This window comes from Sinocyclocheilus anshuiensis, unplaced genomic scaffold (assembly GCF_001515605.1).
Source record: "Sinocyclocheilus anshuiensis isolate Anshui unplaced genomic scaffold, SAMN03320099.WGS_v1.1 scaffold728, whole genome shotgun sequence".
Classification (NCBI taxonomy): domain Eukaryota; kingdom Metazoa; phylum Chordata; class Actinopteri; order Cypriniformes; family Cyprinidae; genus Sinocyclocheilus; species Sinocyclocheilus anshuiensis.
In genome coordinates this window covers 792,894-811,929 of record NW_015555767.1, presented here as the reverse complement: position 1 = coordinate 811,929, position 19,036 = coordinate 792,894, and the positions used below count along the sequence as shown (strand labels likewise).

The 19,036-nt window shown below is 34.7% G+C and overlaps 2 protein-coding genes across 2 annotated transcripts; both read left to right on the top strand.

The window, feature by feature from the left end:
• Window positions 1-1,626: 1,626 nt before the first annotated feature.
• Window positions 1,627-7,288, top strand: LOC107674204 (T-cell surface glycoprotein CD5-like). The gene is made up of 7 exons (XM_016468107.1): window positions 1,627-1,741; window positions 2,310-2,361; window positions 4,279-4,677; window positions 4,870-4,989; window positions 5,580-5,624; window positions 5,706-5,768; window positions 7,068-7,288. Exons 2-7 carry the CDS (start codon window positions 2,310-2,312, stop codon window positions 7,148-7,150), a joined length of 762 nt encoding a protein of 253 aa, XP_016323593.1. The 5' UTR covers window positions 1,627-1,741; the 3' UTR covers window positions 7,151-7,288.
• A 5,056-nt stretch (window positions 7,289-12,344) lies between these two features.
• LOC107674183 (transmembrane protein 132C-like) lies at window positions 12,345-18,794 on the top strand. The gene is made up of 10 exons (XM_016468085.1): window positions 12,345-12,350; window positions 12,447-12,656; window positions 13,789-14,285; window positions 14,374-14,526; window positions 15,732-15,927; window positions 16,113-16,256; window positions 16,336-16,538; window positions 17,155-17,377; window positions 17,735-17,926; window positions 18,009-18,794. The coding sequence occupies exons 2-10, from the start codon at window positions 12,447-12,449 to the stop codon at window positions 18,792-18,794; spliced, it is 2,604 nt and encodes an 867-aa protein (XP_016323571.1). The 5' UTR covers window positions 12,345-12,350.
• Window positions 18,795-19,036: the final 242 nt, after the last annotated feature.

Sequence of the window (19,036 nt, the reverse complement as noted above, 5' to 3'; positions counted from 1 at the left end):
GACACTGTTTTATAAGTGAAATAAATGAATTATTTTATCCAACACATTGATCAAAGGTGACAGTAAAGACATGTGTGACCCTGGACATTAGGGTACATTTTTCGAAATTGAGATTTATGCATCATCTAAAAGCTGAATAAATAAGCTGTCCGGGATACAACTATTTGAAAATCTGGAATCTGAGGGTGCAAAAAAAATCAAAATATTGAGAAAATCGCCTTTAAAGTTGTCCAAATTAAGTTCTTAGCAATGCATATTACTAATCAAAAATGAAGTTTTGATATATTTACAGTAGGAAATTTACAAAATATCTTCATGGAACGTGATCTTTACTTAATGTCCTAATGATTTTTGGCATAAAAGAAAAATCAATAATTTTGACCCACACAATGTATTTTTGGCTATTGCTACAAATATACCCCAGCGACTTGCTCCAGGGGCACATTTATAATGTTCCAAAAGATTTCTATTTCAAATATGTGCTTTTCTTTTGAACTTTCAATTCATCGATAAATGTATCACAGTTTTCACAAAAAATATTAAGCAGCGAAACTGTTCAACATTGATAAGAAGAAGAAGAAATGTTACGAGTTCCAAATCAGCATATTAGAATGAAGGGTCATGTGACTCTGAAGACTAGAGTAATGGCTGCTGAAAATTCAGCTTTGCCGTCACAGGAATAAATTACATTTTATAATATATTCAAATAGAAAACAGTTTAAAAATCATAATATTTAACAATATTACTGTTTTTCTGTATTTTTGATCAAATGAATGCAGCCTTGGTGAACATAAGAAACGTCTGTCAAAAAACGTACTAACCCCAAACATAAAAGTTTTTTTTTTTTTTTTTTTACACGTTTTCACAGATTTACAAGAGAAATGGTAGTTCAGCTCATTGACTCACTTTTGAAGGCTGTTTTAATTCCGTTCATATTGAATCATAGACGAGAGTTTCAAGAAGGTGTTGGGGGAATTTTTTTGTACACATACAAAACCCAGTCTTTACGCGGGTCTCTCCAACTGTACGATATGGTAAACCAACCCCGGCGACACCTGAGAAAAAAAGAGAGAGTGAGGGAGGAAAAAAGAGGTGGCTGGGAAAGATTGTGAATGAAAAGAAGATACGAGTAACAGTGAAATGAAAGGATAGATGTGGATATCGGTGGTTTTACAGCCTTACCGATTGCCGCAGTTGATTCCTGTGAGCACGATTAATCATCTTTGTGCAATTTATGTGAGTGTTTTCAGTGTGCCGTACACCACAAGAGGCTCGGTTCCTGTATGCAAAAAGAAAGATTTTGAATATGCAGATTTTATTGCTGCTTCATTGTACCATCTTTCATTTTTAGATGAAAAATAAATACATTTTTACCACAAACTTTACATTTTTTATTTTTAAAATTACATTTTTACAAATTCAAATTTAATTTTTTTTAAACATTTAATATCAAGTTAGACAATATCACGCTACTTACTACTTTTTCTCCTCCCACTTACCTACGCTCACATTTTTTTAAAGCTTTTCTTCATTTTTTTGTATGCAGCTCTGTTTGAAGTGAGGAAGCAGTGCAATGTGCAATCAAACAACGCTTGAGATTAAAAGACACGCTCTATATGGAGAAACAGAGGATGGGGGCGGGGAAACAAAGATTGTAGCTCCACACCTCTGCTTATTTCCTTTCACTTAATTTTTCTTGTCACTTGCTCCACACATTTGTTCTTGTCAGTCACCCGCAAGGTAAGATCTGATAATAAATTGTTAAAAAGCTGGTTAGAAGTTGTGGTGGTTCATAGATGTTTGACTCTCTTTGAGAAAGAAAATCTTCAAACGCTGCTGAAACAGAGACGCGAAGACAGCTGTCAATTACAAATGAGACATAATGTAACATTTCTAAAATAAGAATCTAAATAACATACCAAAAGGGAGTCCAGTTTGTATCGACAAATGTATTACTATATGTCACTGTAGTGAATGATTTGTTCTTATTGTGTTTCAAGTCACGGTCTTTGCCATTCTAATAAAAAAACAAAACAAAAAAGTACAGGCCAAAGATTTTAATATAGCTAGTCATGGTTGTGTATTTGTTTGCTTTATCTGAACCACTAAAAAGTAAGTGAAAAACAAAATGAAACATTATAATTGAGCCGAGGCCCAATTAGATAAACAAAAACCAGCATTGCTTGTTGTGTACCAGAGGTCATTCATTTGACCTCTGGGCCTGTTATCTTTTTAAGTGCATAGAGTCACTTTGTTTAGTCAAATGAAGTTATGTTTTGCTTTAAATGTTCGGCAAACCTTTTGTCAGATGGAAAACTCTCTGCTGATGACTCTTACGGCGCTCCTGCTCCTTGGAGTTCGTAAGTAAATTGTTTGTTCTTTAAATATATTTCACTGTTGCACTCTTATATTATATTATTATTATATGAACTGTTATGAGCTGCTCTGCCTCTGAAACCCTACCACTTGCAGAAAATATTTGTGGTGAGTTGTAGATGCTGATGTACAGTTAGATTTTTATCTGATTTAATATTTATCTCGCAAGACAAAATGGTCCAAGGAACAATAACGCGCAGCTATATTCCGATGCTTTCAGTCACAGTATTGTACATTACTTTTAAAAACTTTTATAATGCAAAACATTGTTTTCCTCTAGAAATTAAGAGCTATAATGAATATCATATATATATAAAATCACAACTTAAGGGCCTACAAGAATGCATTACAAAATTAGTGCAACTGTCAATAAAATGTCATATGCTTGTATTGATTTTTTTTTTTATTAATCTTTCTAATTCTTACTCTTAATGCCCTATTTACTGGAAACCAATGTCAACGCGAACATCTGAATATTGTTGCAAGCTATCCATCTAATACGGGTCAACCTTGCAATAACTATTCTTTACACATTTCTGTATTATTCATAAAAGATGTATTTTCGATTTTTTTCTTTGTGTTTAACATAAACTGCCCATTACAATCATAAGAGTGTGGCCCCTGATAATGATTGTTGTTAACATGTCAAATGGTACTATTTTATCACGAGCTATGCCATGTAAAGATGCTGTTTTTAAAAAAAAAGTTAAGTTGTCTTTGCTATGGAAAAAATGACAAGAATCTTTGAACGATTACATTGCATACTATTAAAAAGTGAAATCTTGCCAAATTACACTTTTCAGCCAATAGTCTGCTAGATCAATCATTTTACCATTAGAATTTTAGAGAATAAGAAAACGTAAACAATACCACGGGAAGCAATTTTCAAAGGAATCGGTTTTAACTACATAAGGTTTTAAACCATTTAACATATTTAACCCCAGAACTAATGAAAGAGCTTTTAATATATTTTTGTTTTCCATCAAAAATAAATGTAAATGGTTTATCAACAAGGACACTTTCTTAAATATTAAGCAATGAAAAGTGAAAATCATATAAATGCCACCTGTATTACACAAAATGTATGTTGTCGAAGAATGTTGTTGTGAATAAACACAGGCATAGTACATTAGAATTCAATCTTAGAATCCTAGAATTTCAAATGTATATATAATAGTAATTATATGTATTAATATGAATAATCATGCATAGACAGTTTAAACATGTAAATACGTTTTAAGCATTTGAAAAAAAATTTCCGCTCATTCCATTCCACTCACATAACCATAATGATTACATATACAAAATCATTATGGTTAATTTTGGTAATACAAATTATAGATCCGTTAAGGCCGTGATTCGGAATATTATGAATATCCATCTATGTTTGCAAAGTGCAATCATGCAATCAAATGTGCAAAATGTGTGTGAATGCCTTCGAGCACTGCATGTGCAAAAAGTGCAAGATTGTAATGAGTGCAGATGATCCAGCTATCTGCTCTCTGACCTCAGTAACAGGGCGTTTTTATGCTTGAATAATGCAGTGCATATCGTGGCATATTTTACATAGAAAATATTACACGAAGATGTGAAGTTTTTAAAACAGAATATGTATTGAGATGTAACAAGTTGGAGAACTATCAAAAATATAATATCTCAACTGAAGCGATATCTTCACATTAGTTGCACTGTAATTAAATAAGAGCACAGAACAGCAGTCTGCAGACGCTAATTAATTACAGTTTCTTGGTACAACTCTCATTATATTTACATTTGAAACTTGAAATGTTTTAAACTCCTGGAATTTATTTCGAAACTGCACATTTCATGTGGAGAGGAATGCTTGTATTCCAACATTGTCATGAAAATAAATTATTTCCACGTACCTTTTCCCTTTACAGAAGGAATCTCAACTCAGACTCAGACCCAGACCAACAACCTTACAATCCCCTCAACCTCACAATGCATTAATGTTACGACATCCACTGCCCCACAGACCCCATGTCCGATAATCATCCATAATATTACTAAGTCTGTTCTGTACCGGCTGAGAGTAAAATGGTTAAAAGGGAGTCCATGTGAAGGTCAGCTGTATCTGTATACTCGTGAGCGTCAAAGGCCTTTGTGCTCTAACAGTCACATATCAGGCAGCTGGTGGACTGAAGTGTGTAAGGACACAAGATGTGGAGACGTCAAGGGTTTTAAGCCCACTTCAAGCCAAACTAAATGTTTTATGCTCACAAGCAATATGACGATCATCGATACTACTGAGTGCAAGGGCCTGCATATCATGTGCCAAGGTGTGTGTGTACGTGTTTATTTACAGGGAACAGATTTGCTGTATAGATTATATATGACTCTGCTGGAATGTTTCTCTTGATGTTTTTGTTTCCTATCAGGTTTCATAGGCAAAATAATTGTTACTGTGACTATTTCATATGCTGTGCATTTTGAATAACACATTATATTCTTTCCTTCCTACATTTTCTCAGATTCTCTAGGAACAGAGTTGGCTGCTTATAAAGCAGTAACCGGCATATTAATTTTCTTGATCTTGGGTGTCATTCTGGTTCAGTTCAGTTGGCCCACGTACAAAGCCATCCGCAAAAGATGTGAGTCAGGGAAGTCAACGAGCATGTCTTTCATTTCATATTACTTATTATAAAAAATTATAAATGCTTTTGAATTCAAGCACATGGCACCATCAAAATTTCTATGTGTTTTCTTAGAGTCATTTTGTTCAGTCCAAAAGTCTAAGGCTATATTCCAAATCTGGGGAAAATTTTTAAAGAAAGAAAAATGATGAAAACAAAGAAGAAATATGAGATTTTGCACTTTTTCTAGGTCACTAATCAAATATAAGCAAATTTTTTAAAGATTGATCATGTGAACTTTTTGTTCAGATGTTCTTCTTCCATCAAAGCACAAGAGTTCATGCAGCTCGAGTACCACAAAGTTATCAAATTCATCTTCATTTTCAAATTCTTTTGCTGAGAATATAATTTGTAAAAGCATTTTCACTAGTGCTCTCAGGCATTTGGATTTCACTTATGTAATGACATCTAAAATCAGTATGTTGACATATGGCTTTATATAGTTAAAAAAGTACTCACACATTTTCCTGTTCTTGTGCCACAGATTTTTTTTAAATCCAAAGTTAAATGCTCTGTCTAATTTGACTATTTGTACCTGGTTTATGCAGTTTCACAAAAACGGCAGAGTCGCTGGATCGGCCCGACTCAGAGTGGTGAGTCATTCATCTCGCACATTAACATATTCATGACTGGCTGCTCAGAAAAGATTCAGCATTTTATCTTTCTTCTTTAAGTGTGCTATCACAGAGGTCAAGGTCCTGCAACCAAAAACACAGAGAAGAGACAGTCCTTTCCTGGTGAGTAATCTCCCTCTTTCTCTCTAGCCTGACCGTTCTGTACTCTTTCTATTAATCTCTCAGTCGCTTTCATGCTCATTTACTTTGTACTCAATTGCATAATGATGAATTGAGTATTATGATGTATTGGACTTTTCATTCAAACTGCTCAGCAATACAAATCACATGTGTGTGATATTTTTGGTTGTGAGATCTATTTGGATATTTTAGAATATACTATTATCTAACATAAAATTCACTTTACATGAAATTATCTAAACCATCATTATCAGTTATCAATTTTGAACTTCTCGACTGCATACAACAATTAAGATCATGCAAGAACATAATTTTTGACAATCTATAATTTTTTAGTTGGATGAGGGGAAAAACTTCTAACATGCATGAAAAAAGCACTGCATATTGTCCCAAATGTTCTAGCACCTATGTGTGATAGTAGGGATTAATTTAAGATAATTTTGAATTACCATTTATCTATTTTTTTTATGTTTATTTAATGCTAAAAACATGACATTTCAAAGTTTTATTTAGACATTATTATTTAGAAATTGGAAACCATATAAAAGTAATAGAAAATGAAACAGCTCATACAATATTTAGTTGCATATTTGGTTCGACCTCCTGAGGCTGGTGATTACTGACAATTTGGTGGAAAAAATATATTTCTTAGAAAGACACTATGTGTGGGGGGGTCTATAGATTTCAATTACAATACACATTTTAAAGGCTATTTTCTCAAAATAAGTTTTGTTCTGATGCACTGAGCCAGAAATCTCCACTTCAGCAGCAATTACATATATCAAACTTTCCAGTTTTATTCCTGTCTATATTCTGTTTTTTTTCTGACGGGTTTGATGATATACCATTCACCTGATTTTATACATTTCATTCCAAAAGACATGGTGAAAATGTGTTATTTTCTGATTAATGTAGCGATAAAAAGAGAAATCCAAAATCAGAGGGCTGTTTTGACTCTCATATATCAACAAAATGAAACAATAATTTTGAACCTAGCTTTATCCAACATTCAGATTTCTGTTCCGCAAATTAATGTAAATTAGTGTGTATTTAATTGGATAATACCATGAATGTAACATTTCTAAAAAATACATATATAATAAAAAAGTGTGCAATTCTTAATGTGATCAATCAATTAAGAATTAAGTATGGTGATTTCTGTTAGTTAAAATCTTTCTATAGTTAAATCCTCATCTGGGTTGTCTTGTCTTAAGCGTTTCAGACTCTGTCCGTGAAAAGAGCCATGCACACACTAGGTACCCATTCTTTCTGTGTTGTCAGGTTTGGAGAGGCTGACGGTAAACCAGAGCAGAGAGCCCTCATCCAACAGAAACAGTGACTATGACTCATACGGCTACAGCTGAAGGCCTGTGCTCACAAAAGACTTACTGACCCTAAGCACAACTCTCTCGTCATCAACAATCAGCAGAGTGTTCTACATTACACTGCTTCGGTTGTTTGGCAAGTCAAGAAAGGTGTACATAACCACAAAAGCGCTTACTTAGCAGGCTTCATTTTATTCTTTTTTTATGTTTTGTAATGACTTGATTTTGCTATGTTTGTTTGTTTTTTGGTATTGTTTTTAAATAGTCAGAAACAAAATAGGATTTTGCTTATGTCCTGAATGATGTTGGCTTTTTTTTAAAATTATTTATGCAAGTGATTGATTTTTTAGTTGGAGTATGAATAATTTTAAATAAACTACAAAGACAATCATTTAGATATTTTGTGACTTTTGACTTGGGTGCAGAATCAGAATAAAATTGGGAGTAAATTAGTAGAACAATGGTTATGTTTGAGCTTAGATGAGAAATTTGATGAGAAATGTCTTCTGAGGTGGCATGGAAGCCAAGTTAAGGTTGGGAGAGGGAATGTGGTGTTAATGCAGAATTTTGCAGCAATGTGGTTTCCTGTCGTAATTCTATTAACTTCCTGTTTGTGTTATTTCTGTCGCTCATGCTCTAAATATACTGTAGACTCAATGTGCTCATTCTCTTCAGTGGGTTTCTTTGTCTTTCTTTCCTTCCTTTTTTTCTTTGAATATTATCTATTCTCTCTCCCTCTGACCCAGTTGATTTTTTAATACTGCACTCATAGAGGGTTTAATATCACAACAGCTTAAAATCGTATGCCTTGCCTGACTGATGGCAGCTAAGTAAAACTCTCTTTCTAAGTGCACCAGTGAGAGAGAAAGTTAAAAAGCTTGGTGGGTTTCTGCTTAAACCTTTCTATGTCTTTGTGTGTGTTTGCATGCACAGCAGTTCAAGATGGTTGTTTCAGTTCTGTACATTTTTTTTTATTGCTATGTGGCTTTGTCTTTGCAGCTGCTTTATTCTCTCTTCGTGTTTGAGAACAAATACACAGCCGAGAGAACACATGCAACAGCGGGTTTCGTGGGAGAATGTGTGTTGTGTGTGTGGTGGGTGGATAAGTGTTGTCTCCTCCTCATCCTCAGGTCAGAGTGAAGGATTAAATCTGTAGTTTAAATGAGGTTCCAGCAGAGAACAATGACAGATGACAACAGATTACATGCACAGATTAACAGAGAGACCACACTGGATAAAATATCTAGTGCATCTATCTGTCATTTCTCACAAAACACTTGTGACACTGACATCAAACCTATTTGTTACCTGCATTCAGTCTGTTTTCACATACATCTTCTGATAAATTTTTTGCATTATCCAACAATGTCAGACTGTTAATCTGGCAATTCTTATATAATAATAATAATAATAATAATTCCCATCAGTATATATATATAAGTTATATACTGTATATATAAACACATAGTATATATATATATATATATATATATATATATATACAGTACATCCCATTACTTTAATGTATGTTGAGAAACTCGCCCATTTGTGACCACATAAATTCTGCATGTTTTATTATTGTAAACAGAATTATAGGGGACCCGGGGAGAGAGAGCAAGATTAAGATGAGATAGGAAGTGGGTTTCATCTTCAGATTTATCAGGAGTTTCTTGGAAGGACGTCAACTATCTTTGGCCAGACAGAATATCCAAGAAATGAAGAGAGAAAAAAGGGGGAGGGGGAGATATGAGGGAAAGAGGGAGAGAGAGGATTATTTACCATTTTAAATGAATAAATCCGTATTGTGTGAATCCTGAACACCAGCCAAAGAGGGACAGAGAGAGTGACAGACTGAAACAGTGTAGAGCTACAAATGGCAAAAAAGAGAGAAAAACAACACATGAAAATAAGGAAACAAGGATTTTAAAATCATTTGGATACTTCTGAAGTATAACTTAACTTGGAATATTTATATATTTACAAAACTAAGAAAAACTTCCAAAGCATAGAAGCAAGTATCCTGACAGATGGATTGATGAAACTCTGTGACTAAAATCACACATTGGACTGAGCATGTCTGTGAGTGAAGAGTGATATCTTACTTTCGGTTTTGCACATCTGAAAATCTGAAAGGACCGTTGAGGCAAGTACAAACTTTTAGGACATTTTATAGTGTATGTAGTGTATAGTGTATATATGTATATGTATATACTTTTTTTTTTTCATTTACATTTTCTCTTTAAACTATATTAACTATCTTTAAACTATAAACTATCTTATTTTACCTGAAATTGTATTAACACATCACTTCTTAGAATTAAATGTTTGAGTATTTGAGATGTGTTTTTTTAAATGCATATTCTAATGGATAATATTAAAGGAATTGTTCACCCAAAAACGAACATTTGCTGGTAATTTTACCTCCCTCAGGTCATCCAAGATGTAGATGAGTTCCTCCATCGGAACAGATTTAGAGAAATGTAGCAGTACATCACTTGCTTACCAATCTCTGCAGTGAATGGGTGCCGTCAGAATGAGACTAAAAAATGCAAATAAAAACATCACAATAATCCACAAGTAATCTTATTTATTTCAGTAATTTGTTTGTAAGAAACATCCATCAAGACATTTTTAACTTCAAACTTTTGCCTCCAGCTAAATTAATCCTCAATCCGTTATATTGCCTTCTCCAGTGAAAAAGTCTTCTCATCTTAATCAGGAGAGAAATATCCACAGATCAAATTCAAATTCAAAAAGCTTTATTGTCTATCCCCTTTAGACAAAGGTTCAACAAACAATACAAATAATAATCACAACAACAGTTACATGCATCAACTTAAACCCACAACTCTTATAATACATACAAAATCATCTTAAGGTCATATTTAAAATACCAATGGCATTTGGAATAAAGGTCTTCTTATACTTGGCCTTTTTCATCAAAGGAACTTTATACCGTCTGCCAGATGGAAGTAACTGAAATGAACTACGCAGGGGTTGGAAGATGCCTACAATAACAGAGGCTTTCCTTTTTAATGCCATAGTATAAAGATCAGTGAGAGGTACTTGTCTCTCACCAATTATTTTACTCGCCACGTTTTAATCCTTAAGAGTCTGTTTTTGCATTTAACAGAAAAAGAGTTGAAACAGGATACAATATTAAAAGTAAGGACAGATTCAATAAGTGATTTATATACAACTACCAGAATGTCCTTTTCGATATTAAAACTCCTCTGTTTCCACAATAAGCCTATAAGCTTTTTTAAAAACACTGTCTGAATGCTTATCAAATGAAAATTGGGAGTCAATCTCTGTACCTAAATATTTAAAAGATCCCACCTGCTCAACTTCATCTCCATTACATAACAAAGGCTTACAAAGTGCTCGTACATTATTAGCCCCACAACACATTTCTTTAGTTTGACTAATATTAAGCTACAAAGAACTCTCCTCCCTCCAAATTGTGAGAAAATTAACAAAATTGAGGTAAGTATAATGGTTGAATATCCTTTACACATCCCACCAAGGCCATGTCATCTGCATATATTATAAGCGTCAAATTATCATTATCACAGGTAATTTCATTTGTATAAATAGAAAAAAGAATTGGAGATAAAACACATCCCTGCAGACTAGTGTTTAAAACCACATTCTCCGACTTGTTGCTATTTACCAGCACATGCTGTGGACAGTCCCTTAAACAATTATTAATCCATAAAATTTGGTGCACCTGCAACTCCTTCAGCCACCTTAAAAGTGTATTTATGTTCACAGTGTTAAAAATACAGAAATAAAATCCTAATGCAGAAATCTGCCGCATCCAAATATTTTCCAACCTTATCCAGCAGCGTGAGGGTGGCATCTTCAACTCCATGCTCAACTCTATAAGTAAACTGCAAAGGATCAAGTTTCCTGTTTTCCTGTCAAGATGTGTTTACAAGTGAAAACTATTCTAAATAAATTACTTGTTGGATTTTGATGTGAGAGTTTTGATTATGGATTATGGACTTATTATGGATTTGGCCAGAAGTTAAAATGCCTTGATGATGGATTTGTTTATTACAAACACAAGGCTTTTCACTTGTGATTACTTGTGGATTATTGTGATGTTTTTATCAGCTTTTTGGACTCATTCTGACGGCACCCATTCACTGCAGAGGATCCATTGGTGAGCAAGTGATGCAAAATTTCTCCAAATCTGTTCTGATTTAGAAACTCATCTACTCATCTTGAATGGCCTGAGGGTGAGTACATTTTCAACAATTTTTCTTTTTATTTTATTTTTGGTGAACTATGCCTTTAATATATTTGTTTTATAAGATAAATGTAACAACAAAATTTGACAAATATTTATTATTGACTACAGAATTTATTGTTACAGGGTGTTATGGATGTAATGAGTCTTTCTGGACTCAAATGGAAGTATTCTACTATGAGACTTGCCACCCTTCACTTATTCATAATACTTTGTAAGTTTTACTTGCACTTTTTTTCACACTCCCCGCAAAACACCGCATAAACATACACTCTTAAAAATGAAGGTTCTTTATTGGCATCAGTGGTTCCACAAAGAACATTCATGGAATCTTTACATTCTAAAAAGGTTCTATAAAGTGGAAAAATATTATTTTAAATGTTCTTCTCACTGAAAAAAATATATGGTATTTTTAAGTACTGGTTACTGAAAGTTGCTTTGGGGAACACAAAAGGTTCCCCAACACCTCAAAACCCCTTCTTTTGGAACCTTTATTTTTAAGAGTGCACTTTATGTCCTTTGAAAGTGAGATTTTTTAAAATCTTTTTGAATGTTATTTAGATGGGGGAAATCTTTAGAGCACTATGAAGTTTCTCAGACCAAGTGTGAATTTAAACGAAAGAGTGTGGGCTTTTTTCTTAAATTTATGCATCTTGTATATCAAAGTTTTATGTTGCTGTTAATATGAGAGATCAATGCTTGAATAATAAAGCAGTTGTTACTAATCTCACAAACTAATATCCCGACTCTCCTATTTCTCCATCAAAAGCCCATTGTCAGACACCCCCATCCCCATCGCTTCCAGTCCGGGTCGCTGTTCCATCATCATGGCAGTCTCTCCCCCTCTCTCAGGCTGATCTGGGGCTTCTCTTCACCAATTCCAGCCCCTTCACCTCCACCCAGTCCCTGTTGCTCATGCCTCCATCTGGAACAGCCTCCAAACCGCTTCTCCGTGCTACATTTGGTTCCTATACCATCACACAGGTATTGCAGTCTCGATTATGGTTAATGACTTTTATATCATCTTCAAAGATAAAGTTAAGTTACTTATTCTGTTCTACCACTTCTTTTCTTCTCAAGATGATGTCTGAACCCATTCCTCCCCTGACTCCATCTCTCACTGCATCACTCCTTTCTAAAACCATCGTGAGAGAGATGGAGGGTGACAGAGGAGAGCAGTTTAAGGTGCGAGTGCTGTTTCATATGAGGGGTGATGTTAACAGAGGAACCTGTGTTACTCTCCATGCTTTCAAACAGACAGAAGAACAGAAAGCTTCCTGCTTCACTCAGGTACCATATCACATATGGATCAAGACAGCAATATAAGAGAAGAATTTCATAAAGGAAAGAGTCAAATAAACCTCAGTATTATGTGATCACTTAAAATCTTCAAATGACACATAAAACAAAATATATTTATGTACATGTATTTTAAAATATAAATTATAAATATATTTATTGGCCATGTATATTAAAATATATGTAAAATGTATTTAAAATATATAAGAAATATACATTTATTATATAATACAGGTCAAATATTTTTTCATGTTTTTGAAAGACATCTCTAATGCTCACCAAGTCTGCATTTTTTGATTAAAAGTACGGTAAAAACAGAAATATTGTTACATTTATTGCAATTTGAAATTAAAATGTAATTGAAATTCAATTTAAAAATCTGCATATTAGAGTTTCATATTAGATTTGTGAAGGATCATGTTACACGGAAGACTGGAGTAATGGCTGCTGAAAATTCAGCTTTGCCATCGTAGGAATAAATTACATTTCAAAATATGTTGAAATGAAAAGTTGCAAAAATATTTTACAATATTACTTTTTTTTAAGTATTAAAAAAAGATTTTTCATCAAATTATTCCAAACTTTTGACTGGTTTATATTTATAAAACAAAATATTTTTGACAAATATATATATATATATATATATATATATATATGCTAAATATGATTTATGAAGTACATCTTAATAAAATATATTTTTCAAATTGAAAATATAGCGCTAAACCTTCAAATGCCAAAATATAAATAAAATACATTTCCAACAAAAAGCATCATAGTTTCCACACAAATATTCAGCACAACTGTTTTAAACATTGATAGTAATAATATGTTTTTTGAGCACCAAATCAGCCTAATGGCATGATTTCTGAAAGATCATGTGACACGGAAGACTGGAGTAATGGCTGCTGAAAATTCAGCTTTGCCATCGTAGGAATAAATTACATTTCAAAATATGTTGAAATGAAAAGTTGCAAAAATATTTTACAATATTACTTTTTTTTAAGTATTAAAAAAAGATTTTTCATCAAATTATTCCAAACTTTTGACTGGTTTATATTTATTATATTTATGTAAGTATTTAGCCATATAGGAATCCACTTTGTATTCTTTCATTTCTTCTCAGCCACCTTTTGGGTTGTGTGTGGTCACTCTGACACTTTCAAACGACTGGTTTGAGCCTATTCAGAACATCAAGGCAAACCTGGACCAGATTTTCAAGCAACGTCACCTGAGCAGAAACCGCTCTCGTTCTCGTAACCGTGAGAGAAGGCACCCGTATATGCCACGAGGACCCAGGGGCCAGTCTGATCAAATTCAGCTCTACTACTCTTCCTTTGGCATTGTGTCCAATCCTAAAGCCGGACCCCCTCGATGTGTGGAGGAAGTATTGCAGCAGTCTGAGAGGAAGTTGCACTACATTGGTCCTGTGGGACTCGAAGATCAACAGATCAACAAGACCGAGCAGAGCTCTAAATGTTTAGACAAACAAGTGGAAGAAAAACTTTGGTTGGATTCCAATGTGCTAATTGTCTACAGCAAAGGGCCTGTACGAGCTGGACAACCAGTCAGAGTGTCAGTAAACCTGAGGGCAAATTTTAGTGTGGAGTCTCTGACCATTAGGTAGCATTAATATTATTACATAAAATTTCTCATCACATTTTATGCTATAATGTATTGAATATTACTGTTCACTTTTTTTTTCTTCCAGACTGAAAGTGAAAAAAGGGTTGTTGTCTCTGGAGGTCCATTCAGTCACAAACTCTGACCTGTGGATGGTTAATGTAGAAAAGACAACGGGATCAAAACATGACGTTATTTCCATCATTAGCCACAGCACTGGTACCCATCCAGACAACACTGGGTAAGAGGAATAATTACTGACTCTACAATTAATCACTATTAATCTATTATATATCAATATATTATAGTATAGAAAAACTACCGTTCAAAAGTTTAGTTTGTTTGAAAGAAATAAATACTTTTATTTGGCAAATTTGCATTAAACTGATGCATTAAAATGACAGTAAAGACATTTATAATGTTAACAAAAGGTTTATTTTTCAAATAAATGCTGTTCTTATGAACTTTCTATTCATCAAAGAATCCTTAAAAAATATTTTCCAGTTTTTCCCCTCAAAATTTGTTTCCACAAAAATAGTAAGCAATGAGAAATGTTTTCAATATTGATAATAAGAAGAAATGTTTCTTGAGTACCAAATCTGCATATTAAAATTATTTCTGAAGAATCATGTGATTCTGCAGACTAGAGTAATAGATGCTGAAAATTCAGCTTTGCCATCACATGAATAAATTACATTATAAAATATATGTATAAACTAAATAAAATAAACACCTAGGATATCTGCCAGCCCACCCTTTTATAGCTGGCAAAAACCGGGCCTGCTGACAAACATTTATATTAAAATTACTGTAATATTGAAGCTTGTGTCATGTATTTAAATATACTTGTACTTCATGTGCTGTAGTTTAGCTTTTTGTCAACACATTAAAATAAGTGTACTTGTTTAAAGCATGACATGATATACATCACAAACCCGAGGGCTGCTAACTCTCACGCATTCAGTGTAAGAGTCACTCAGTTTGGGTTGCTACACCACACGTCCTTTTTCTCCCACAGTATTGCGGAGCAAAGGAGACAATAAGTCCACACATTGCAAAAGACAGAGCAGGCAGCACAGTACAGCAGCAAGTTATTCAGACCAGTCAGGTCTGTAATTTGTTGTAATTTATACTCATGCATGCTGAGTAGTCAGCCTCTCTCTCTCATCTTGTTATGGTTACACTCTGTGTCTCCCCGACGTGTTTAGGTTAGTAACTAATATGCTGTGTAGCAATAAGTTAGCATTAGCAGTTATTTGTTTTGCAGCATTGCAGCAGTTATTGTACAGTTTTTCACTGTTTTCTGAGACAAGACAAAAGGACTCTTATCCCAATGTGGGCGACTAACTCCAAGCTGAAGTTGGCAGCCCTGCTGAAAGCTAGTTCAAACAACAATCTGACATCCAAACTTTTATATTTGTCTTTGTCACTTTCCTTGTGTTACAGCACTTCTGCTCTAAGCCAGGTATCCTGTCTCTCATTTGAGGCTTTACACAGAAACTTTGGCGTAGCGATGACTGTCACTGCTAGCTGGTGGGTGGAGTACTCAACTCGCAAGTTTGCAGTATCACCACATGGGCCAGCGACAAGCTTTTTCTCCTTTACTGACAGAGAAGTGGTGGGCATTGCCCCCATCACAGAGGTATATCAGCAAGATATTGTTAATTTCCATATGCATCCAATAAATGATCATAAGGATCACTACCAGAATGAGAAGTCCCAATGTCTTCAACTTGTCTGAGACTGTTATTTGATGTTTGATGTAATATGTGTAAAGAACAGGAAAAACATGGTGTTTACTGAGATCCTATTCTTTTCATTGGCAAGAGCAACACAATAATCAACACAGCCATCTTGACGAGCCAGCCTGTGTCACTTCCTGTCATTGTCCTAGCAGTGGGCCTTGATGGCAAAGTATCAGATGTTACCAAAGCGGTGAAGTGTCATTCAGCCAATGAAGATATTGTCAAGGTATAACGATTTCGGAGGAGGTCAGTTCTGATGCATGAAATATATCAATTCATCTGATGGCTCTTTTCTTGTCTGGCAGGTGTCTCATGATTGCTCTGTGCTTTTTGTGGATGGGAGTGAATCAGGAAGGGGCAGGATCTGTGTGGAGCTGGAGTTTTTTTTGGGAATGCACAGTGGCTCTTTGTGCTTGGCTGTGTGGGCTCCAATAGTTCCACTGCGTGTGTCTCTCTCTGACTCTGTCCTGAGTCCCATCAAAGGCTGGAGCTACTACAGTGAGAGCGGGTAGGCAATATTTGGTTACACTTAACAATAAGGTTCCATTAGTTAACGTTAGTTAATGCATTCCCTTGTGAAACCTAAGCGAATACTTTTAAAAAGAGTATTACGGAAATAATATACTTTTAAAAAAGACTATAATTAAGTACGAACTGAATATAATGTTTTTGGTCACTTAACTGCATGTTAATTGCAATTAAATGAAAATGGATTATAGTTTTAAGTTTATATTAAATTCAATTAGTTGAACTTAAGAGTGCTTAAGTAGGACTTAAGTACATATTTATATGTAATTTCATAATTACTTCTATTGCCTTTCACATATGGTTAAAATACTGACAAATGTACTGACAAGCATTTATGGTAAACGTCATTTCTATTAAAACTTGTGTCATGTATTTAAATATATTTGTAATGATGAAGTTGAAATTTAGTACATTTAAAATATACTAACTTCAAATAAACTCTCATAGTCATGAAAGTATACTCTCTTTAATACCTTTTAAGATTTGAAGTAAATAGTTAATGTTAACTAATGTAGTTAACTAGTTATTCCTCTGCAGACTGTTCAAATGATTGTGCAAGATAATGGCTTTGATCATAAGGAAATTGAAATTCTTAGGTGTGAACCAGTTTATCAGAGGTCCACTATACAGATTTTGGCACAATTCAGTGCCCAATCAGCAGCTCAAGGTCAACCAACCTACATGCTCGGATCACCTGATTGGTTTGTGGATGTGACTGAACTTGTCCGAGATTGGCTGAGGATAGAAAACCCGTATATTGCTGCTCTTGATAAACAAAAACATCTAATTGGCTTGAAGCCTGGAATTACATCATTATATGTTGGTATCTGAATTAAATATAGGTTCACCCAAAAATGAAAATTTTATGTAATTTATGTCAATCCAAACCTGTCTTCTGCGAAACTCAAAAGAAGTTATTTTTAAAAATGTCTCAGTTTTTGGCCATACAATTCAAGTAAAAGGGGTCCAACGTTGTTTTGGACCCCAATGGCTTTTATTGTTTGGACCTTCAAAATATCTTCTTTGGTGGTCTACAGAAGAAATAAAGTCCTACAGGACACAATATGAAGGTGATTAAATAACGACAGGATTTTCATTTGTTGGTGAACTATTCCTATAAATGTGGGCCTGTCTTGGTCCCCCCTCCCATTGCTTCACATATTTCTGTTTTTCAAGGTGATATCAAGTCAGTGGGATGGAGTGCTTGGAAGTGCTAATGTCATTGTAACCTCTGAACCTGTCACTCCTGGTGACCTCTCAGTTCAGTTGGTGGGAGGGCTTGGCCTGTCCATTAATTCCAGCCCATCTCATCCATCTATTGTCACAGCAACAGTGAATGCTCACAACACACTGTACAACCACGGGCAAGTAAGTATACTGTGTGCAAACATTTTAACACTAATCTACCAGCCTTGTTCTAGTACTCATTATTTCCACTCTTTTTTATTAGGAAGCATCCATCAGTGTTTGGATCCAGTTTGATGATGACACCACCATACCTGTCTATGCCTTTAGTGGGATTCCCTATATTCTCCGGATCTCCTCTTTGGCTGAGTCTGTGGTTGCTGTGACACCTGCTCCATCCCAGCGCATTTTAGCACAAGGTGATGGCGGAGGGCCTCTTGTGAATGCCGAACTTCTGGTTTCCACTTGTGAACCAACATTTAACCACGTTGAACCGGAAGTAATCCAAACAGGAAGTGAAGCAAAAAGATTGTCTAAAGGCTCTGGCTGGATAAGGGTAAACTTGAACATGGACTTTTGGCCAATGCGAAGTGAGGAAACCAACTTTGAGATGCATGATGTGGCTAATATGTTTGTTGACTCCAACAAGGATCTGTATGATAACTTAGAAGATCAGCAAAATACGATAAATTCCACAAGTGTCTATGATGTTGATAATGACTTGTTCAGAAGAAATGACTTGGAGCAGGCGGTTTTGATTCCCACCCATAAAGAGAGTGCCGTGTATTTATCTCCTGGGGTGGAAAAAGAGAGGAAAGAGGTTAAAACTGCTGATAGACAAGTAGAGATTGGCATTGGAGCTGTCCTTTCTCTTCTCTGTCTCTCTTCTCTCCTTTTCCTGGTCAACTGCCTGCCATGTGCACTGAGAGAACAGAGGCACAGAGAAAGTCGAGAGGGAAATGTAAAAGACACTGTGGAGGAAGACGAGGAAACTGGAGAAGAGCAAGAACAGAAGGTAGAGGGAAAACAGTGTGAAGTGGTAACGGGATAGGACAGAGGGGAAAGGAAATGACTTTTTGAATTTCAGAATATCACACATTGCATATTACTTTGTGCATATCCTGGAAAAGTATAATTATATATCATGTAATTATACTAGGCTACTGACCATCAATGTGAGTTTTTAGGTGAGATGTGGGAGTATGTTAATGTAAATGATGTATTTTTTGTAATTGTTTACTGCTATTTTCATCAGTACAAGAAAAGACAATGCATAGTAATATGAATAATCAT

Excerpts from the sequence above, each read along its gene's own strand:
- LOC107674204 (XM_016468107.1), top strand. The coding sequence starts at position 2,310 with ATGGAAAACTCTCTGCTGATGACTCTTACGGCGCTCCTGCTCCTTGGA. Across the intron at positions 4,678-4,869 it reads CCTGCATATCATGTGCCAAG|ATTCTCTAGGAACAGAGTTG; the intron begins GTGTGTGTGTAC and ends ACATTTTCTCAG. Across the intron at positions 4,990-5,579 it reads CAAAGCCATCCGCAAAAGAT|TTTCACAAAAACGGCAGAGT; the intron begins GTGAGTCAGGGA and ends TGGTTTATGCAG.
- LOC107674183 (XM_016468085.1), top strand. The coding sequence starts at position 12,447 with ATGATGTCTGAACCCATTCCTCCCCTGACTCCATCTCTCACTGCATCA. Across the intron at positions 16,257-16,335 it reads CCAATGAAGATATTGTCAAG|GTGTCTCATGATTGCTCTGT; the intron begins GTATAACGATTT and ends CTTGTCTGGCAG. Across the intron at positions 16,539-17,154 it reads AGCTACTACAGTGAGAGCGG|GTGTGAACCAGTTTATCAGA; the intron begins GTAGGCAATATT and ends TGAAATTCTTAG.